Source organism: Echeneis naucrates, chromosome 10 (genome assembly GCF_900963305.1).
Source record: "Echeneis naucrates chromosome 10, fEcheNa1.1, whole genome shotgun sequence".
Classification (NCBI taxonomy): Eukaryota; Metazoa; Chordata; class Actinopteri; order Carangiformes; family Echeneidae; genus Echeneis; species Echeneis naucrates.
The window spans coordinates 15,952,521-15,972,840 of record NC_042520.1 but is presented as its reverse complement, the minus strand read 5'-3'; the positions used below and the strand labels follow the sequence as shown (position 1 = coordinate 15,972,840).

General features: G+C 41.7%; 2 protein-coding genes across 3 annotated transcripts in view; one reads left to right on the top strand and one right to left on the bottom strand.

Moving 5' to 3' along the window:
* The window catches only part of pdlim7 (PDZ and LIM domain 7), a 31,327-nt gene extending 22,045 nt beyond the window's left edge, over positions 1-9,282 (top strand). For both annotated transcript variants that reach the window (XM_029512939.1, XM_029512940.1), the window contains 6 exons: positions 3,460-3,512; positions 3,835-4,081; positions 4,610-4,790; positions 4,977-5,097; positions 7,221-7,336; positions 7,646-9,282. In XM_029512939.1, the coding sequence (XP_029368799.1) occupies positions 3,460-3,512; positions 3,835-4,081; positions 4,610-4,790; positions 4,977-5,097; positions 7,221-7,336; positions 7,646-7,732 (805 nt within the window). In that variant the 3' untranslated portion in view covers positions 7,733-9,282. The remainder of the gene's footprint in view (positions 1-3,459; positions 3,513-3,834; positions 4,082-4,609; positions 4,791-4,976; positions 5,098-7,220; positions 7,337-7,645) is intronic.
* Positions 9,283-9,780: 498 nt separating this feature from the next.
* unc5a (unc-5 netrin receptor A) overlaps positions 9,781-20,320 on the bottom strand; it is a 122,362-nt gene continuing 111,822 nt past the window's right edge. Inside the window, exons 12-15 of the mRNA XM_029512206.1 lie at positions 17,878-18,027; positions 15,919-16,083; positions 15,625-15,803; positions 9,781-13,580 (exon numbers count right to left, since the gene is read on the bottom strand). Coding sequence (XP_029368066.1) covers positions 13,415-13,580; positions 15,625-15,803; positions 15,919-16,083; positions 17,878-18,027 — 660 coding nt within the window. The 3' untranslated portion in view covers positions 9,781-13,414. The remainder of the gene's footprint in view (positions 13,581-15,624; positions 15,804-15,918; positions 16,084-17,877; positions 18,028-20,320) is intronic.

The following is a 20,320-nucleotide window of genomic DNA, read 5'->3' as shown; positions in this document are numbered from 1 at the left end:
CCCTCTGAATTTTTGACTTGATTATTGCCGACAACAGTGGGAAGCTCCTTCCTGTTCGTTATTCCTCTTTGATTGTGAATTTCAGATCCTCCTTTGATCTGTCTGTCTCTCTCTCTGTCTCTGCCTGCTCTCATTCATTGAGTTCCTCCTCCTTTAGAGTTTTCATTTCTGACCCCTTCATCTTGTAGACTTCTCCAACCATTATGAAAAGAAAAGCAAAATAAATCTGTACTTTTTTTCTGCTGTCATCAAAAACATAAAACATCTGGAAAAAAAAGCAGCTTGTGCTTCTCTGTCCTTCATTCTCTGTGTGTTTCTTTTCTTCTTGTTTCTTCAATGTTGAAGCTCAAAGGATTAATCTCTTCATCTCCAACTCTTATTTCCTCTCTTTTTCCAGCAATTTCTCCATTTACTTGCACTGAACAAAAAATTATTAGGTAGCAGCACGATTTTCTCAGCATTTATCTCCTTTTGAATTAATGAGGTGTCTTCTTGAAGATCAAGGTTCGAGGTTTTCCTTTGTTGCTCACGGAGAAAATTGATGTGCAGTCAGGCATAAAAACAACAAATGAGCGCATGCATGAAGTAATGCGCAATTGTAAAAGTGGAGTGAAAAAAGCAGCCTTTTGTCTGTTACAAATGCCTGAAATAAAGATGATATAGTATTCAAAAGCTAATGAAAAAGCCATCATGATCATGTGTGAGCGTTGAGCTGAGAAGTGTCATGTCTTTGTCAGAGAGAAAAGGCAGATGGTGAAGCTAAGCAATAGTTTCGATATAGATGTATGAAAGACACAGCTGTCAGAGAAAAAGACAGCTCTGAACAAAGTACAAACTATACTTATGACTTTGGGTGGCCAGGAGGACGATGCGGGGTGGCCGCTTATTACAAGGAGATACTTCCTAATGGTTTTGTGATAGAAACGTGAACAGAAACTTGGCAGGTAAAATCTACTGCAAACTGATGCACTGTAGGAGTGACTGACAAATGCTTTGCATTACAAAGAAGGAACATTTTATTTATAGTTGAATAGCTGCTTTTGTTAAAAAAACAAGAAGTAAATTACTAAATTTAGTAGAAAATTAGCTGTTGGCCATTTCTAACTGGTAATGTTATATTAGACAAAACTCTGCTATGGAGCTATAATATATTGAAAATTTGCTGTGATGGACCGGTGACCTGTCCGGGGTGTACCCTGCCCTCGCCCTATGTGAGCTGGGATTGGCTGCAGCACCCCCTATGACCTGAAAATGGATAAGCAATATAAGATGAATGAATGAATAAATTAATATTCAAAATTTGGGCAGCTTCATCACACACCTAAAGGATCTGACATATTACCAGGTGGAGAAATGTCAGCTGTAGCGAAAAGAGGAAACAAGAACGTGCCATTATTCATATGAAAACTGAAAATTATATTCCTTTTGACATTTAAGAAAGAAAAGATGAAAGAAACTCAAATTTAAAGTAATCTGGAGAGTAGTGTTTATAATTAAGTTTAGAAGTTTAGAATTAAAGTTTATAATTAAAGCTGTGCCATCATTGTCCCCTCGTCACTGTGGAGGTTTGGCTTCATTGGAAATCAAAACCTGCTTTTTTCTCTGTCAGGTGTTCAGCTGCCAGCAAACTCCTCGTTGCTCAGTTCGATGCATCCCACAGGAGAGGAAGCTATGGATAAAAAAAAAAACAAACTGGTGAATCTGAAATCAGAGGTGTAAAGAGTGCACAGGAAATGTCAAGGAAATGTTCCATGGGGTGCTGCTCACCAGCTTGTCCAAAACTCTACATTGAAGGCAAAAAACCCCTCCTGCCTGCCCACTCTTTGATTCAGGAACTGTGCATCTACAGCACACTGAGTCTCTCGCTGAGCAGACAGGGGGAGGAAGATGTTGAAAGCAGTGAAAATGTCAAGGAAACATGACCCAGGCTGCTCTAGGAGGGAATAAGCTGCTTGTAGAGGACGTAGTCCAATTTGCACCAGCAACCTTCAGCAGAGTAAAGTGCAGTCAAACAAACATCTCAGAGGTGTGTGAGGAGTCAGTGGCACCGGGCTGCTGTCATGTAGGACGGACTACCGGGGGTGCACAGCCGTGGTTGTAACATTGACTGGGGTGCTGTGATGCAAGTTGTTTGGTGGGGTTCAGAGATTAGACTTTGCAGTGTGTGGGGGAGAGGCCAGCTGACCTGGGGCCGGCGAGTAACTGAAAGCAGTTTCTTCTCCTTCTCCTTTGTTTGACCTGGCTCCCAGAGATCCTCCTTATCCAAACTCCAGTCCTCCATTCACTCTGGTCTGCTGTAGTTTCTTAGCGAAATCTCCTGGCAGCAGATTTTACTTCCTTAATTTAGGAATGTTTAACTTCCTCTCTCTGTCACCAGCCCTGCAAGCCGTTGTGTTGCTATTGCAAATGGATGTCATGTCAGAATATGCTGTTTGGAAAACAGCAGCCTGGTTCTATTCTTCTTGCTAGATGGCTCCCAGCTGTATTTCTCAAACTTTTCCTTCCTTACTTCCCATGTTCAGTTATATGAATACATAAGGAATATAATTGATAGGCAGGCTTAACCTGACATTAGTGATGACATAGAAATGTGCAGTTGCAGGGTAATATATTTCACATCCCTTTTCTTTGCAAATGAGGAATGATTTCATGATCTTTCATTTGTGTATTGTAGATGGCATAGTTGATGATGTAAACACGATAAATGCCTTAGGCAGTGTTGTATTTTTTCCCCAGATAAGATCTCTCCAAAGTTCACTGTTGTGGCTCAGAAATAGTTTCCCATCCTAGTCATGGTTTGAAGATTTTCAGAATCTATTGACGCTTGCTGCAGGTAACATAACTTTGAAATGGAGAAACAAGTCTTTATTTTAAAACTTCTGCTCATGCAGTGTGGAAGCAAAGCTCTTTTGCATCCAAATTTGACAGTACAATACATCTGATGAGTTGCTCTAAGTCAAACTTTGCCAGTGAGTGGCATCAATCAATCAGGGAGAATGTCTCTTATTGCTCACATTAAAGTAGCAATCCTTGAGGAATTTTAATGCAGAGCTGAAATGAATTAATTCAATGCGCGCAGGGCGGCTGTTGTTGTTCTGCGCTGTTTTTTGAATTACATTAAAATGCCATTAATGTATTTTCTTTAAAATCGAGCTGATTTCACTAAACCAACCCGTCTTGCCACGACAGCTGAGAGCACCATACCTCTGTGTGTAATATTAATGATCATGATGCTAATGATCACACAGAAGGTAATCTGTGGCACGGTGTAATGTGGACAGCCGCGGCTGCTGATATCCAACATGAAGTTAATTCAATGAGTGGTAACCATGGTTACTGAGTGTGTGTGTCTTTGTTTCTGCGTGTCTCTGTTTCTGTGTGTATGTGTGTGTGTTAGGTGTCAGAGAGAGAGAGAGAGAGAGAGATGTACTTTACTAATTAGTCATTTTCTCCCCACAGCCTTGAGCCAACTCCCTCACCTGCCAAGGCCCAAGCAGCAGATAAACCAGATGGTGAGTTTCTGCTCCTGCTGATGTGTTAAAAGAAGTCCAGCCACATCCAGTAGAGGTTGTGCTAATAGATTCATATTAAGTGTCAATATGTGAGCATCAGCAGCAACAAGGCCACACTAAATTGTCTCACCTGACATCTGGTGGGAGCATGCATATCAAATAAAAGTCTCCTCGGTTTATGACATTAACTCATGAAATATATCATGGCCAAATTTTCCAAGTGAAGCAGTTTTACAATAAATCTGTTGGGTTTTTGTGTGTGTGTGTGTGTGTGTGTGGTTTTTTTTTGTTTGTTTGTTTTTTTTTTTTTTTCATGGCTCAGGCTCCAAAACAGGTGCTATGGCAGCAGCAAGCAGCTCAGGTCCTTCCTGTAGACCTCCATGGGTCACTGACCCCAATTTTGCAGACCGCTTTCGCCCAGACAAGACCAGCACTGTTGTAACCCAGCACCAGCAGCCAGCCCAGCCGACACCCATGCAAAACCGCAGCTCCATCCTGCAGGCAGCGCAGCAGGCACCTGAAGACAGCGGGAGGACCCCTCTATGTGGTGCCTGCAACAAAATCATCAGGTGAGACTGCACATCCCTGTCCACACTGACAGTTTGATGGGTACATTGTACCAAAATAAAATCTTGTCAATATTTTCTCATTTCAAAGTCCCGGCAGGAAAATGACACATTATTAAAGGCGGTTAATACACTTGATGATACTGTCTGTCCACAGCAAATGAAGTCAGTCAGCATAATTAAAATCCTATCTCTGGAGACAAGCTTTATGCTGACTTTGAAATAACTTAAATCTCATTTCACACATTTCTCAGATAACAGAGAAATCTTAGTTCTTATTCTGGTCACTATTTTGAGCGCAGAGCAAAGATTTGTTTTCCAGCAAATGAAAGTACAAAGTCGCCAATAGAATGTAAAAAAGTAGAAGTAGTCCATGTTGGTGTGTGTTGTTAGTCCTTATGTGACTTTGCTGAAGCTGATGTTTTGACTGTAGTTGTTTGCTTTTTCTCCCCCTGTTCAGGGTATGAAAGTATTATTAGATTTTAATAAGGCCTCTGATGCATCTTTAATGTGTGTATCTGTTTGCTCCAGGGGCCGGTACTTGGTAGCGCTGGGCCGTTCTTGGCACCCGGAGGAGTTTACGTGTTCACAGTGTAAGGCGGTCCTGGACGAGGGGGGCTTCTTCGAGGAGAGAGGGTCTGTCTACTGCACCAAGTGCCATGATAACCGATATGCTCCCAACTGCGCCAAGTGCAAAAAGAAGATCACAGAGGTAAGAGCTGCTTCATCCTGTCCAGCAAGGTCAAAATACCAAAACCTTGAAACTTGTGCGAGACATTTTACACTTAAGTAGAGTGTTACAGGGAGTAAAGAGCGTTGGCTGTGCCTCTGCTCTACTGTAAAGCAGCACTGTCCAACCTGAAAATAAATAAATCACAACCTTTTTACACCTTGTCAGGAAATCATGCATGCCCTGAAGATGACCTACCACGTTCAGTGTTTCAAGTGTGCAGCCTGCAAGACTCCCATTAGGAACCAAGCTTTTTACATGGAGGAGGGAGAGCCCTACTGTGAGAGAGGTGAGAAATCGAACCATTACAGTTAAGACGAACAGTACAGTCTAAATATATTCTCGCATAACAACTAGTCTTGTATATTAAACAAAAACAGAATTATTTGTTCTCAGATCCAGAAGTTTACAGGAACTAATATGTATTCAGTCATCCTAGACGCAGTCAGTCTGAAAACTGCTAAACACAACAACAGTAATCCTAAATATGTCGTTATACAAGGATGTTTTTAAATGTGTGGGATAAGAAAAAACAACCTTGTCTCAGTTGTGCCTGAATGTTCAGCTTGAGTGTGTTTTCATTCAATGTCTGCTTTTCTCTTTAATGCTATGATGGTTCCTGTCCCACATTCCTGAGGCTTCATAAAAGAGATGGGAACCATCCCGGTGAAAAATCTGCTTCTGCAAATGAAAGGAAACATCATATATAATAAAAGGAAGCAGCGTGTGCGTGCATGTGCATGTTTGTGCACACATACTGTATATAAATATAAACCACAGCAGTAGTTTCAATAGGAAATTGAATCCTAAAGGCAGGCAGTAGTTAAAGTCACTGTTTAAGGAAAAATATGAAACATTAGCAGAGTGTACGTATCTCTGTTTGAAAATATATTACTTCCACTGCCAGCTGTGAATGTCTCAACCCGTGTAGGACCTCCTGTAATTTTACACATAGAGCACCCTATGTATTTATGGCAAATCTCCACAGGGCATGAGTACATGTATGATCAGAGGGGGAGCGGTGGGGGGGGGGGCACTGACATCCTGCCACACAGCATTAGGCTTGTGATTGTGCTTGTTTGCCGAAAGATGTCATATCTTGTAAATGGATTCATAGCTATGTGTGGCGCAGCGCAGACTACAAAACAACACCGAAAAAACGCAGCCGCTGGGTGATTAAGAGGCTCTGCAGAGTGCATTTTGTGATAAACTTATTTCTTTTGGGGGGAAAAAAAAAACCTCTCAGCGGAGCTATCCTTCCTCCCTCTTAGCTCGAGCCATTTTCATTTCTTTTAATCCAACTATTTAAAAACAAACGGCATTGGTGTATTATTGCTGTGGGGTTTGGCATGGGCCTACATCACGAGTCTCTTGGCGCACACCACAGTCAATCATAAAGTGTGATGTTTTCATCTGGTGTAATCTATTTAGCACCAGTTTACTTCATCCATTTCTCTATTGGATTTTATGAATGGTGTGTGCTATTCTATTATGCTGTAAATAATTTAGCAGGGCATCGTGGTTTTCGCTCACTACTGAGGCTCTGAGGTGAATCGCTGCTTTATCAGAGGCAAAGCTAGAACCTGAGTACTGGTACTCTGACTAATGCCTTTAGCTCTGATAAACATTCTGCTGCCTCAGCATCTTTCAGGGATTGTGCAGCTCTCACCACTCACACTTGAGAAGCAGCATTATAACCTGACACTTTACCCAGAGTCCCTGTGATGAAAGAGACTGGCAAATCCATTTAAGTATCTGGAGCAATTTCCCCTCATCCTAATCCTGCCCTTACACTCTGGAAAGGCACTGTGTTCGATAGGCAGACAAAGTAACGTACAGCAAAGTTGTCGAATGAGGAGAGTAGCCAACATTTGGCTTCCTAACAGCTTCATCCATCATTACTGGGTGTTTGCATGTGTGTCTTTCTATGATTGTGAAGACATTTAAGTTGGTTCTTGCAACTTAAAATGGCTGTTTAGAGGTTAGGACTTGGTTAAAGGGTTCAGGTTTGAATTAGGGGATAAGGATTTATCTAGTTAAATTTGTTGTTAGTGTGAAGAGACTGCATTACACTGGAGTGTCTTCAAAACTAATGTGAGACTAGTACGTGTTTGTGTGTGTGCATGCGTGCGTGCGTAGTTAGATTTCACTTATCCTTCTGAGGAGAAGCCTCAAGTTCTTTTTCAAAGATGAAAGAGGTGAAAACCTATTTCACACTCGGTGCTCCAGAACATCCTGTAAGTGTTAAGTGATGTTTACATGTGGTGATTGTGGAGACCCTCGATGATGCTTGACCTGATCTCAGGGATGATAAAAGCTCTTTGAATTTATTATTTTAGTCTGATGGTTAGTTTGAATACGGGATCACTGCTGCTCAACACCTTTGCTCCTATCACTGTTCTTTCTTCCCAGACTATGAGAAGATGTTTGGCACCAAATGCCACGGCTGTGACTTTAAGATTGATGCCGGGGATCGGTTTCTGGAGGCCTTGGGCTACAGCTGGCACGATACATGCTTTGTCTGTGCTGTAAGTCATTTTGATTGATATAGTTCCCTTTGTAGCTCCCTCTTTGCTCCATCTCTTCTGGCTGTCCCAGCACAAAGCCTCCTGAAAATCTGCCTCAATCGTTGGACCCCAAGCTCCGTCCTCGGTCTCTGTCTTCTAACCTGGCTCCTCAGTCATTTTGTGAAGAAGACTGAGAGTAAATGCTGTCAAGTAAACAGTATACTCTGGCCAGTAGAAAATTCTCTAAATTCACACTGGCGATGTTGATGACGGATATCTTCTCTGCCCTGGTTTCTAAATCTGTCTGTCTGTCTCCTTTCATCTTTAAAGCTCTGTCAAATCAACCTGGAGGGGAAGACGTTCTACTCGAAGAAGGATAAGCCCCTGTGCAAAGGCCATGCTTTTGCTCCAGTGTGAGAGATCAAGCCTCATCTTTGGAGGGAGGAGACGTTTCTCTCTCTCTCTATCCCCCCTCCACCCTTGGGCACCAACGCACACACTCTGCAGCTCCTCTCTGCCAAACACACACCTAGTTAAGCGCAGCCTGTTTCTATTGTGCAGCTTCATATACGTTACTGTGCTGTTAAGACTATTTGAATGTTACTGCCTGTAATACCAAATGCTGAGTTGTGTAACTGGAAGTAGTCAAGGAATTATTTCATATCGTGCTACTCACTAGTTGACTTGTTACCCATCTATAGATTGGACATTAAAAATGCGGCTGCAGTTCATGTAGATTTGATGGCAGAGAAAAAACGATTCTAATTTCACCTTTGTTCGATCTGAAGCGAGATCAAGTCAGTGTCTTCCAAGACAGAGGAGCCGTTGAGCCCCTAATGGTGTCACATTGTGCTAATGATCCATTACTACTCCTGCACTTAGTGTAGAGTAGTGGTGACCCTGGCCCACTCACTGACTCTCACCACAGTGCCTGTTAACATAATGGGGGTCCAGCCAAGCAGAAAAGGACGGGCGGGGATGGGGGGCATTCCACTCTCTTGTTTGACTGGACCTCTCCTCTCCACAGAGGCATTAACTGCTTAACTTCTAACTTTAGCTCTGACAAATCAGAGCACACACTGCTGGTAAGAACAGTCACTTTCACTTATGTAGTGATCCTTATTTGATCTACTGTTTTTATATCTAACACATTCTTAAAATTAGGCTATTCATCAAAGCTTTGAAATGATCGTTGATTAGACATTTTTATGTAAAGGTGTTTGTCCCTCATCTTATAGTGATATTGTTATTATTCCTTAATACTTTCAAGCCATTGTTGAATATGTATTTATATTGCTTCAGAATGGGCCTGTAAGTGTTACTTTTTTTTTTTTTTTTTTTTTTATTAGTTGCTGGATGTTTCAAATACATTTGTTTAGTATTGCAATGAGCTGGGGCAGAACACTGTGGGGGCTAAAGTGCGTCTTCGAGGTGAACCCATCTGTGAGATTTTCTGTTGACTGAGATTCTGGCAGTCTATATTCCTTCCAACATCTGTGGCCCAACAAGAGGGCAGGACCATGTTTTTCTCTCATTTTTATTTTGTGAATACAGTAGGAGACTTTAAAAAAAAAAAACAAAAAACTGAAAGCTGAAAAAGTTCAAGCTGTTTGGCCCTGGTATCCCACGGCCCGAGTGGACTCCTTCAGTGAAAATATACTCTAGATGTAGGGAGATTAATTCATTCATTTGAAGTAGACTGTGCTCTTATCTACTTTCTTACCAGGCGTTGTCCCAGTCTGGGGAGTGGGACCCCTCCCAAGGGATCAAGGGAAAAAAGTCTGTGGGTTAAAGAGCATTATCTAATCATACCAGTCTATTGTGAAACACTAGCTAGTTTTATCGCTGGACTAAAATTACGAAAGAAGTAAACAGTTCTCTGTTTTCTTTTTCTTTTTAGCATGGAGCTCTTTTCTGTACTTTGTGAAGATATGTGTGACACTTGCGATAAAATACTTTAAAGTTTATTTATGAGTGTGCGTTTGTTATTTGTTTTTGTTTTTTTTTCCCCTCCACAGCATTCTTTCTGACATTTATCACTGTTCAACCACATGTCAACTTTAAGGTCAGGTATTTAAAAAAAAAAAAAAAAAAACTGAGCAAGGTCAGTTTACTAAAGAAAGTAATTTAATGCTTTCAAGGTCCAACAAAATGTGCAAGTAAAATATTTTATCACAGGTGTATTTCAGTTGCAACTGAATATTTGTAGTCTTCGGATCATGAGCTGCTGCTGTAGCTTCTTTGCTCACACATAAGGAACATCTATCTTTCTTTATCGACTTCCTAGAAAACTATTGAATAAGCACCTTAACTAAAATATCAAGGGCTTTCATCTTTCAACAGGATGATGTGGAGTATAAGATGGTTTAGATTACATTTGCTGTTGGAGCTATGAAAGTGACTTATTGAGCAACAATTGAATCTTTCAAGCAAAAGATCCAGTCCTTGATTTAACAATATATAATTTATTTACAACAATTTCAGGTTGAATTACTATACATACCTTTCTGAAATGTCATAGATAGATATATATATACATAAGGCCAAGTAAATACTTGAAAGCACTTAGAAACGAATTTCCAAAATTCTACCCACAAATCCATATCATTGTCCAAAAAGTACTGAAAATCTCCCTTAGCAGAAGTTTTTCCATTGCCACAAAAGTTTTGACAACAATTTACATTGACGATAAGGAACACAAAAGGTTAAAAAACCAACAAACAAAAAACAAGAAAAGGATTATACAATTGCATAAGCGCTGTGGCATGTAATAAATACAGCATTTTTGACTTGCAGAAAGGCAAGGAACATTGAAGGAACTAAATAGAAAAACTGTCCACAAGTACAGAAGTCTATTCTTAATTCAAAAAGAAAACAGTTCAGTCAGTGTGACGGGGGGGAGGTATGCACACACCTGGCCTCACGCTCACGCACATACACCCGCAAACACACATCCTTGACACTGAATAATGCTTGACACAAAACGTACAATCAAGAAATGGAACAATTTCCCCTCATAACTCAGGGGTGAAATGATAAACCCTTGAATGTTACTGACATGAGTCAAACTCAGAACTACCAGGCCCATAGTTTCATCATGAAAGGAGGTGTATTCATCACACACGGTAATTGCAGATTTGTTGGACAAGTTAGATGTGAAGATAGATGCTGAACATCCTGGCGGCTGTTGAATTACATTACTGAAATGTGCTTAGACAACACATCCAAGACAATGACAGGGGTGATAAAATTTCACACACAGTCCGACTGTACAGTTGCCATGGCTCATCTAAACATGCTGTGTCAACATCGGCTTGTCAGTGTCCGAGAACTGATGTCCTCTTTCTCCAATTAGCCTCTACACAGCCCCAGAGTAGTGACTCACTAAGCACTGGCGACTGTTTCCACATGTATATAAATGCTTACAGTTGGAGAAATGATCAGACAGACAGATGCAATGTAAGGACAAACGAAATATGTATAGAAACTCCTGTAAAACAGTCTCTAAACCCTTAACACTGCAAAAAGTCTTCACTGCTAGATTGCCAAAGAACAGTATATAGGCAAACACGTCACGGTTTAGACTTGACAAATGCTGCACCAGTTAAGTGTCTTTTTTTTTTTTTGGCTTTATATTAAAATATATTTTACATTTCTTTACAAAGTGATAGAATTAACCGACACATGTTACTGCTTGAACAAACAGCATTACTTTGCCTCAAACACAAACGTGAGGAAACGAACAATAAAGTAATCATTTGGACTGAAAAGTCCACAGGTGAGAAGAGACAGCAACTCTGACTTCTACTTAATAGCGCCGAATAAAACAATGCTGAACCAACATTAAAGATGAAGTGACCTCAAATGATATTCATAAAACTTTGGTTACCAGTTCTGCTGATATACAGTATGCAAAGTGACAGCACATGGCTCGTATAGAAAAGGTATTTACATATCACATGTGACGATGATCCATTTCAACATGAAAAGATTCATTTAAGATGGCATCACCATTTTTATTGGAAAGGGGCTTGAGTCACAGGTTTGGTAACAGTAATTTGTTTTTCTTAAAAGGTAAAATTGTATTCCAGGGCATTTCTACACTAAATGATACGGTGATTTGTAAAAAGCGTTGTAGGTAAAGAGGAGGCGTGTTTAGTATGATGAAAAACAAGCTTAAGGAGTTAACAGGTGCCTTATAAAAACAAAGGAACTTAGAGACACACTTTCCCCCAATACAAGGAAACACAAATGTACATTCTAAATATCTGACAATCATAAAAGAGGCTCCAGTCAGTGTTAAAGGCTGAGGCCACAGGAGCTGGTAGGATGGGAGGTGTTAGCTGTTGGACTGATAGGGGATCAATGAAGGGAGGAGGGGACTATCCTTACAACTTTAACAGACAGCTTCACATGCAACCCTGAGGCAGACGGAGAAGAGAACTATGGCTAATCTGGGATTGCTGACACCTTTTAAAGGTATAAATTACTGAATCAGTGGATTTCAAAGATACTCTGTTTTTCTGTTGCCTGACTCGACAGATTTATTACTAACAACACGTTAATAACTGTGTGAATGAATGCAAACCTGCAAAATATAAAAATAAGCATTGCAGTTCATGGTTGTCATGCTGGCTGGGAAAACAAATGCTTTCAAAGCATCTTCTGTGAGCTGAGGTGCGAAAATGTGAAGAAGAGCTGCTCTTTACTTTCTGTGAGAGACAAGCATTTCTCTGATGTACAGATAACACCTCCTCACAGCAAATATAGAACTTGCACCACCATTATGACTACAAAAACAAAGCTGCACAATTGACCTTTTCGCACAAGTAACTTTTTAAGGATCTTGAAGAATTTGCCATCAGATTTTCTGCATTATTCGAATGTTAACCCTTTCGGCCATGTTTTTATATTTACCATCCTCTCTTCCGCAGAATTAATGTAACCGAGGAGGAAAATGTAATTTTAGAAATGAGGGTTGACAACATTCAGTGTTCTTGTTTGTGCAGCTGGAACACTTGGCCCTATGGCTCCATAATTTGCTGTGGAATTGGAATTAGAAAAAAACACCAGGACTGGAGAAGTGGACTGGACCAATCAACATCACCGGCTTTAAATAGACACGGCTTCTGCAGTTTGACTTTGGTGAAGATATAGTAATATCTTCACTAAAAAGTTCAAGCAACAACAAACCCCACATATATTGATTTAGAAGCAGAAAGCAGAAGCGTCTCGCTGAATCAAGATGTCAAGATGTTACATTCACAGTAGTGATACCGGCTAGACTGAAAAATACACAGACAAGATGAGACAAAGAATTTTGGGGGCTCAGACATACAATCTGAAACCTACAAGTTCAGGATGTGCTACAAGCCGCCTGTGTGAGTGAGTGTTTCTTTGAAGGAACAGAGAATGACACACAGGAGACGTTCATCTCTCATCTGGGGAGTGTACAGGAGGGGTACGTTCACAGACCCTGATGACCTTGTTGAAAGTGTGTTCAGAGAGAGATAACGTCATACGACGAACCTGCCAATTGCATATGTCGCCTGTTCTCTTGAACCTGAAATTACCTTTTGTCGCATCCCTTGTTCTTTAATATCTATTACGTAACTTAAGCTCAAAAATGATTCTTCTAATTAGGAAGATAGGAAATTAGTAATAGCATTTAGTTTGCATATTGCTCCTTGTTAGCCACAAACGGCTTATTTATATAAAAGGCATGAACTAAATTTAAGGTGATCTTTAAGGTAGAACTTGGGTGTGGACTAATTTCACTTTGATCTTTGATAGGAAATAAAGGGTATTTTTATTGACTGACTTATACACCTAAACTTTAACTTCTCTCTCAGTTGGTCTGTCATTTAAGATATTTACTGTGATCAAACGGGAAAAGGGGCTCATCCTACAAACCCTTTCATATCCTCTTAAGTGAAGAAAAAGGATGTCGGGACTACTCTGCCCTTCCATTCCTCCTGCAGTTATTGTTGTCTTTTTGTGATTTTTGGGTTTGTTTTTTTTTTTGTTTTTTTTGTTGTTGTTGTGGTTGTGTTGTGTTGTTTACTTTTCCTCTACATCTGTCTCTCCCCTTTTTCTGGGTTAGCACTCGCCATCAGAGACCAGAAATATCATGGCTTCCTGTTTGCCAATGTCAGCCATGACCGTTGCCAGCTGGTTGATGTTGCCGCTGTGGAAATGTTGTGCCTCCCACAGGTCCAGGATCACAGAGGTTGGGCTTGCTTTGGATGCAAAGAAACTCATGTGTCTGCAGAGAGGAGGAGTGAGCAGAACATTCAGACATTTTTTATTAAACCAAGCAATGTGCATGCATTGACACAGGCACGCTCATTTTCACACCACCAGTACAGTCTTAGCAAATACCTGTTCAGCCAGTATTTTATTGTGCTGCCACTTCTTGTAACTCAGTCATTGTCAAGTATTATTGTGCTATATTGCTACAACCTGATGTGCCACATTGGAGCACTAAGTGAAAAAAAAAATTGTATAAATAAAACAGTCTCACTCTTCAAACTCCCATCAAATACACAATCTCTGGCAATTTTCATTTGAAGCTTAACAGCATAAGCCTCATTCTTCTTTATTTGATGTTGAAATTGGTCCTAAATCCCATACAGTAAATCCTATATGGACTTTCACAGTTAAGTCGGAAGTGACCTTTTCCATTTTAGGAGCAGGAACCTTTATGATCAAACCCAATCAATGACAACAAAGCAGTGGCCCCAGCCAGTTGTATATTTGATGTTGAGTGGGACCTGATCTCCACGGCACCTGAAGATGCTTGTTTGATTTAATGGCCTTTTTCTGTTCTTCAAATGTCTGGGGTCTTAACTGCTACACAGACCACATGACATTCAAAAGAAAAAAAAAGAGAGAGAGAGAGAGCAGCATAAACCCTTGGCTCAAAGGGGGACTGTGGTGCTGTGTGAGTGTTTTTGCTGGTTGGGTGGGGGCGATGCAGGAAGCCAAAAAACCCCATCAAGTCCTTTTCACCTTGAGAAAGGTCAGACAGAGTCCATTACTTTCTCATATCTTCTGTTTGCTTGGTGAAGCATTCTGTGATGGTTATAAACATGTGGCTGCTTTGGCAGTGCACAAAGAGAGAGCACAATGTCACTCTGCTATTTCGAGTCAATTGGATTCCTTCCCCCGTGTTGTGAGACAGCAACAAAGGGAAGTGTTGGTCAAAAAAAATTGTCTGGGAATGAACCTCAGTGTCATTATTCAGATAAAAAAGACAGAGCTTAGTGTCCAATGTGTCAACCCTGCTTATTCACCTCGCTGTGTGAAACACGAGCTTATCTTGTATGGCTCAGACACAGCCGTTTGCACTGTCTTGGGAGGAAAAGATCAAATAAAAGGTTCTTGGCATTTTTAAGTTTTATAGATTGGTCCCGTTCCGCTCGGTCAGAACACTTTATCCGCACAGAAACAAACACAGAAATCTGGCGCGACAGAAAACCGAGGAGCTGCTGCCATTTCAGGAAAACATGTTGTTAAGGACAGATCAAACAACAGGGCAGTTGTTCCATCCTGAGGCCTAAATGAGAATTGATTGTGGTGAGCAAAACATTGCTAATTAAACCTCTACTGCATCAATTCAATTTGTGATTAATTGGGATATATAAAGTTGATTGGACAAATTAAGTGTACCTATTTGATTTCATTACAAACCATAAATTAAATTGGTGGATAAGGAATCAATGCCTGACTCTGTTCTGTTACAGGTACTCTGGCGATAAAGAATAGTCACTGTGAGAACCAATTGGTCTGATGTCGGCACAGATCCAAACCTATTCCATCTTATTTTTTTCTCTTTTTTGGGGTAGCTTTCTCGCTACCTTTCCAATTACAGCTTTTTTTCCATGTAGCATGCGCAAGTAACTGCAGACTTTAAGCTGCTTACCTATTGCTGAAGAGGGACTGGGGGGAGTTGGGGCGGGGGGGTTATGTTTTCTTCCAGAAATGATAGCTGTATCAATCAAGTCCACAGTAATCCTATAATGTTAGTTGTGTCACAGGATTATATTGCAACGGTGGTAATGGTAAAACCTTGTTTACTTGAACTTCTTGTAAATACTCGACTGAGGTGCTCCAGTTTACTCTGATTTTCATATTAACCTGAACATTAGCAATGCATTGAAAATATACTCTACTCTCAGGAGGGTTTTGGGGGAAATGAGGCTCTGCTATGTTTCTTTAGAGTTTTTGTGTCTACGCTGTCTGTTCCCACATGTTCCTACACTCTGTGATGAGATAAGGCACTCTGGTACTGTACAGTTGGTATTTACCTTTCAAGTTTAAGTCTTTGTGCTAGCATTCTCCAGTCGGCTCCGTTGGGACAGGGGGCATCCAGGCTGCTGCAGATCTTCTGCCTGATGAGGTATGGGATCTGAAAGGCGCTGGGCCCTGCCAGAGCTGTGGCGTTACTGTCCATTAGCAGAAACTCTGAGTCCACAGCACGGGTGTCCTGTTTGGAAGGACAGCCACAAAGCGCAGCTTTCAGAGGACTAACCCTCTCCTCAGCACAGCATAGACACTATTCTTCTCCTCCCTTAAGCCACAGTAGTTATGCCGAAAGTTACCTTAGTGATGTTGAAGTCGAGGCTAAAGCTCAGCCCTTCCCCCTCTACCTGCCACACACACAGCTGGCAGGTGAGCTCACAGGTGCTGAGACTCAGCCGCTCCAGAGTGAATGTGCAGTGCAGGTACCGCTGGGAACCGTTCCAGATGTGGTAGAATGGGATTTCCTGCAGAAAGAAAAAGACATTCAGCACAGTTGGTACTACATGTCTGAACCGAGCCTTAACAGGACCACCTGCCTGGAGTACACTGAGATCACCGTTAATTACATTGACAGGAGCTGAAAACTGGAAAATATATCAGAGGCAGCAGAATGACAGCACTGATAATGTAAGTTGAGGGGAACTAATGTGCTGCTATTGGTTCTATAAAGGAGGATAATAGCTGTCCGATCATCTGCAACCTTGAGATTTAACACCAACGCACCATATCTAACCTGCAGTACATCTCAGGCAAAAGAAATATTTTCCAGTCATTACTTTCAGTTGATTCAGCCACTCTCTGCAGGTATGCTCAGTTTGTGTGTCTCTGGGCAAGGTTACAAATGAGTCTGTTAGTGCTGCAACATCACATCCTTTATTACATGTGTATGCATTACAGGTTTGAGTACTACCACTGCACGGCACCAACATCAATCCAGCAAATGGCTACTTAAGGTGTTTGGCAGACTTTCTCCAAGGCTAACAGTTCCTAAATATTTCTCTCTGCTGCTCTCCATTCCTATCTTATTCACATATCCAAGAGAAGCAAAGAGGCAACTTGAAAATAGAATAAAAAAGTAAACTGCAATGAAAAAACAAAACAGAAACAAACAAACAAACAACAACAAAAAAAACTGTCCTAACTTAATTCACTCTTGACTCAACAGCTGACAAGAAGTCAGTTTGAGAGCCAAGTGTGGCTGCAGTTCATGCTGCTAATCAAACGGGGGCACTGTTACCCAGGCTGACATACCGACAGGGGGAGATGGGTGAAACACACAAAAATGTTCATGCGGCCCTGGGGAGACTCAAGGCCTTTTTTGACCGCACTGCTGAGAGGGGAATAACACTTCCAAATGAACAGGCACAGTCCAGAGTAATAAGCCTCTGTTCTGGGTGCATTGTTGCTGCCACCACTTGCTTGGCACAGCCCATGTGTTCTCTTTAGGGACCCGGTGCTCAGCGCTTACATAGTTACAGCCACAAACATTTTCTAGTCCTCTTTGAGCTGTTCCGCTGTCTCCATCGCTGGGCTGCAGTGCAGCGGACCAGGCAGGTGTGGGGAATGCAGTGGAGGTGGAGAGGGTCCAAGATTTAGGGTTGGTAAGTTCCAGAGATATTTAGATACCACTTTATATTTCATCTGTGCTCCCGTTGAGAGAACAGGCAGCTTGGATAATCAATCAGCTTGCAGCTCTGGGTCAGTGCGCACACCCCAGCTACAATCTGCACACATATACACTTGGTGATGCAGACTCTATCCACAGGGCTGCACACACATGCTCATGGCTCCCTTAACTCCAACAAATGACTTAAATTTGCACACAGTGACAAAAGACAGAAGCTATTAGATAGAGGAGCAGTGAAAAATGCTCTTTTGGGTTCATCTTAAGAGAAATCAACTGAAGCAACATGAAAACATGCTTAATTAAAACTCCAAACCTGCTAAAACTAAAACAAATTTCCAGAGAGATTACTAGACCATAATCTCTCATTAACAATAAAAAGTTGCCCCTGAAGAACTTTTGATTTCTCACTAATGTTTGCCAACAGGCACTGCAATCTTCTTCAGTGCCTCTCAATGGTAAATATTAACATAATTTGAGACGAGTATCATTTTAAATTGAGCACAGAAAAAAAAAAAAAAAAAGCCAATCACTTGACTAATTCAGCGGGGAACTTTCATTCTTTCTCTGTGCTCCCACTGTGATCTGGATCGACTCCCTGCCCCTGCAGCCCCCCCATGGCTGGCCAACACACCTGGTAGCCGGCTAGCAGCTTGCTCCTCCAGTGTGCCTGGGGCATGTCATGGATGGAGAGGCGCAGGTTGTGGTAACTGTCTTTGAAAAGCAGGACGTGAGGCTCGTCAATCAACCGACCCCCAAGCTGGCGTTCCATCTGCATCACCTCCTGATGAAAGAGACACAGAGGGGAGAAGAGAGGAGAGGAGTCATGGCTCAGAGGAAACACATTTACCATCTTGGTCACAGAGGTAAGTGAAAATGTGTAAAACAATCAATCCATAACTGTGCAGATTTCCTGTTCCCACTTTTTACCATATATCACTCACAGAAAACTGCAGTTTGAAAGAAGAAATTCGTCTGTGCTGGTACATGATGAAATGGATGGCGGTGAAGGCAGTCAAAAAAAATTGGACTCAAGTCAACGAGAAACACAGAAAGTCTTTCTTGCTCACACATCCACACTGACGGACACAGCGTGAGCATGAGGCAGGGGTACTGTACATCTGAGGACAGGGAGCTCGTGTCCCTGCATGCCGCTGCGGAGGGCTGTCCCCACAGAGCTTTAATGTCACAGCAAGGTCAGTCCCCTGTCTCTGGGTGTGTGCGCGCCCAGATATCCGGCTTCTGCCTCTGCATGCAAATATCGCTGCCATTTCGGCCTACAAGGTGCCTGGGCTGTGATGAAGTCAGTGAACGAGCCATTAGTCAACTGCTCATTGTTCTCGCATGGCGAATCTCCTTAATTTCATTTTTGTTTTTGTGCCAGGAAAGATTTGTAAAAGCATGCTTAATATTTTAATCTCTGTGGGACTTGCTCAGTGGACCATTTGTTGCCATCCAAATGACCATCTGGAACAGGATGACAATATCGGCCGCATTTTTCCTCTGATCTATTACTTGGTTTTGAGCTGAATGCTTTGTGCTGGGAATCCTTAAGAATTCAGTCCTTTGGAAGGTGTTCACATATTGTACATCACACACCATTCAGAAGCACATATTAGAACAGAGAAATACAGAGCTCTTAAATTAGGAGGGTGAAAAGACCTCAGAAATAGGATGTGCTCTCTTAATGTGTGCGCGGATGGAGACAAGATGGCAACAGAGTGAAAACAGGCAGCCAGAACGTACCTTGCAGTCTAGGAGACATCTCAAAGGCAGGAGGGAGATGTGTGTGTAGATAGAAGCCATATGTTGAGTGCTGAATGTCAGCATGGTTGCTCATGGTACGATTTCAGAAAAGACATCTAATTAAGGTGGAGAATGGCAGTAATTTCTATCTGCACAACGCTGATTCAATTTTCTGCCCTCATTCCCAGGATTGGGCTAGACTGATTCCAATTATAATGGAGAGAAAGCTTTTAATTATCCATTTGGAATCTCTACCTGCTTTCGTTAGTTGATGTACTCTCTCCTTTACTGAATGAGCACTTTTCACTTTGGCTCGAGAATTGGATTTCCATGTTTGTTCAGCACATTGCTAATTTCGATGTTTGCCTAGTGCTTATCTTCTTGTTAACATGAATATTATGGCCTCATGTGATGTGATCCATCCTGATTCCTGCATCTACATGAGTTTATTGCCTTTCCCCAAATCCCACAAAACTATTAATAAGCATGGGAATGGCTACCTGGAATCACCTCCTTACTGTACTGCCAAGCTGGAGACTTGTGATGTTACACAGTCCACTTACTCAGAGAGAGAAGGTCAGACAATGGCTCTGAATCAAAGCATCGGGGTCCAATGAGTTAATAACAGGGGGCAGTGCATTCTCCACAGAACTGAGATCCCTCTACTATTATGTCTCTCATGTGGACAAAAGGCACATTATGAGGGCTTCCAGAGAGGTTCATTTAACACAGTTCTTAAGCACAGATATTTGTTGGAGGCTATTAGCATTGCAAATTGGGAGTGGTGGACTTTGATCAGGTCTCTGACCTATAGCAGCAGATCTATGGGCCCGCTTGATAGCAAGAGAAAGTGTGCAGAATGCCAATTATCTGATTATCAACATCCAGCCACTAGAATGAATACTAACTGGCCTGTCTAGCAGTGCGTCAAGCAGGTTCAAGGCTGACACGGCAGGATTACAATCAAACAGGGTCTAGGACAAGGCATTTCCTGCTCCTTGAGAGGGACACTACACAACATGGGATGATACACTTGCTCTTTTAAAGTGTGCACGTCCTCACTCCAGAGGACACTGTCAAGCTTGCATAGTGGTTGTGTGTGCCCAAGTGCCCGTCATTGTGTGTGTAGTCGAGTGTGTTTTTGTGCAGGACTTCAGCATATGTTCTGAACTGAGAGAGTAATGGCCCTCTTTACGGCCCATTATCCCGTTAACAAATGACAATGTGAGCAGGCTAATAGATGAGAAGCTAAATGTGACCATGTTATTTAGACAATGAGAGGAAAACAATGCAGCATTGTGAATTAGTTGATCAAATCACATATTCATCAT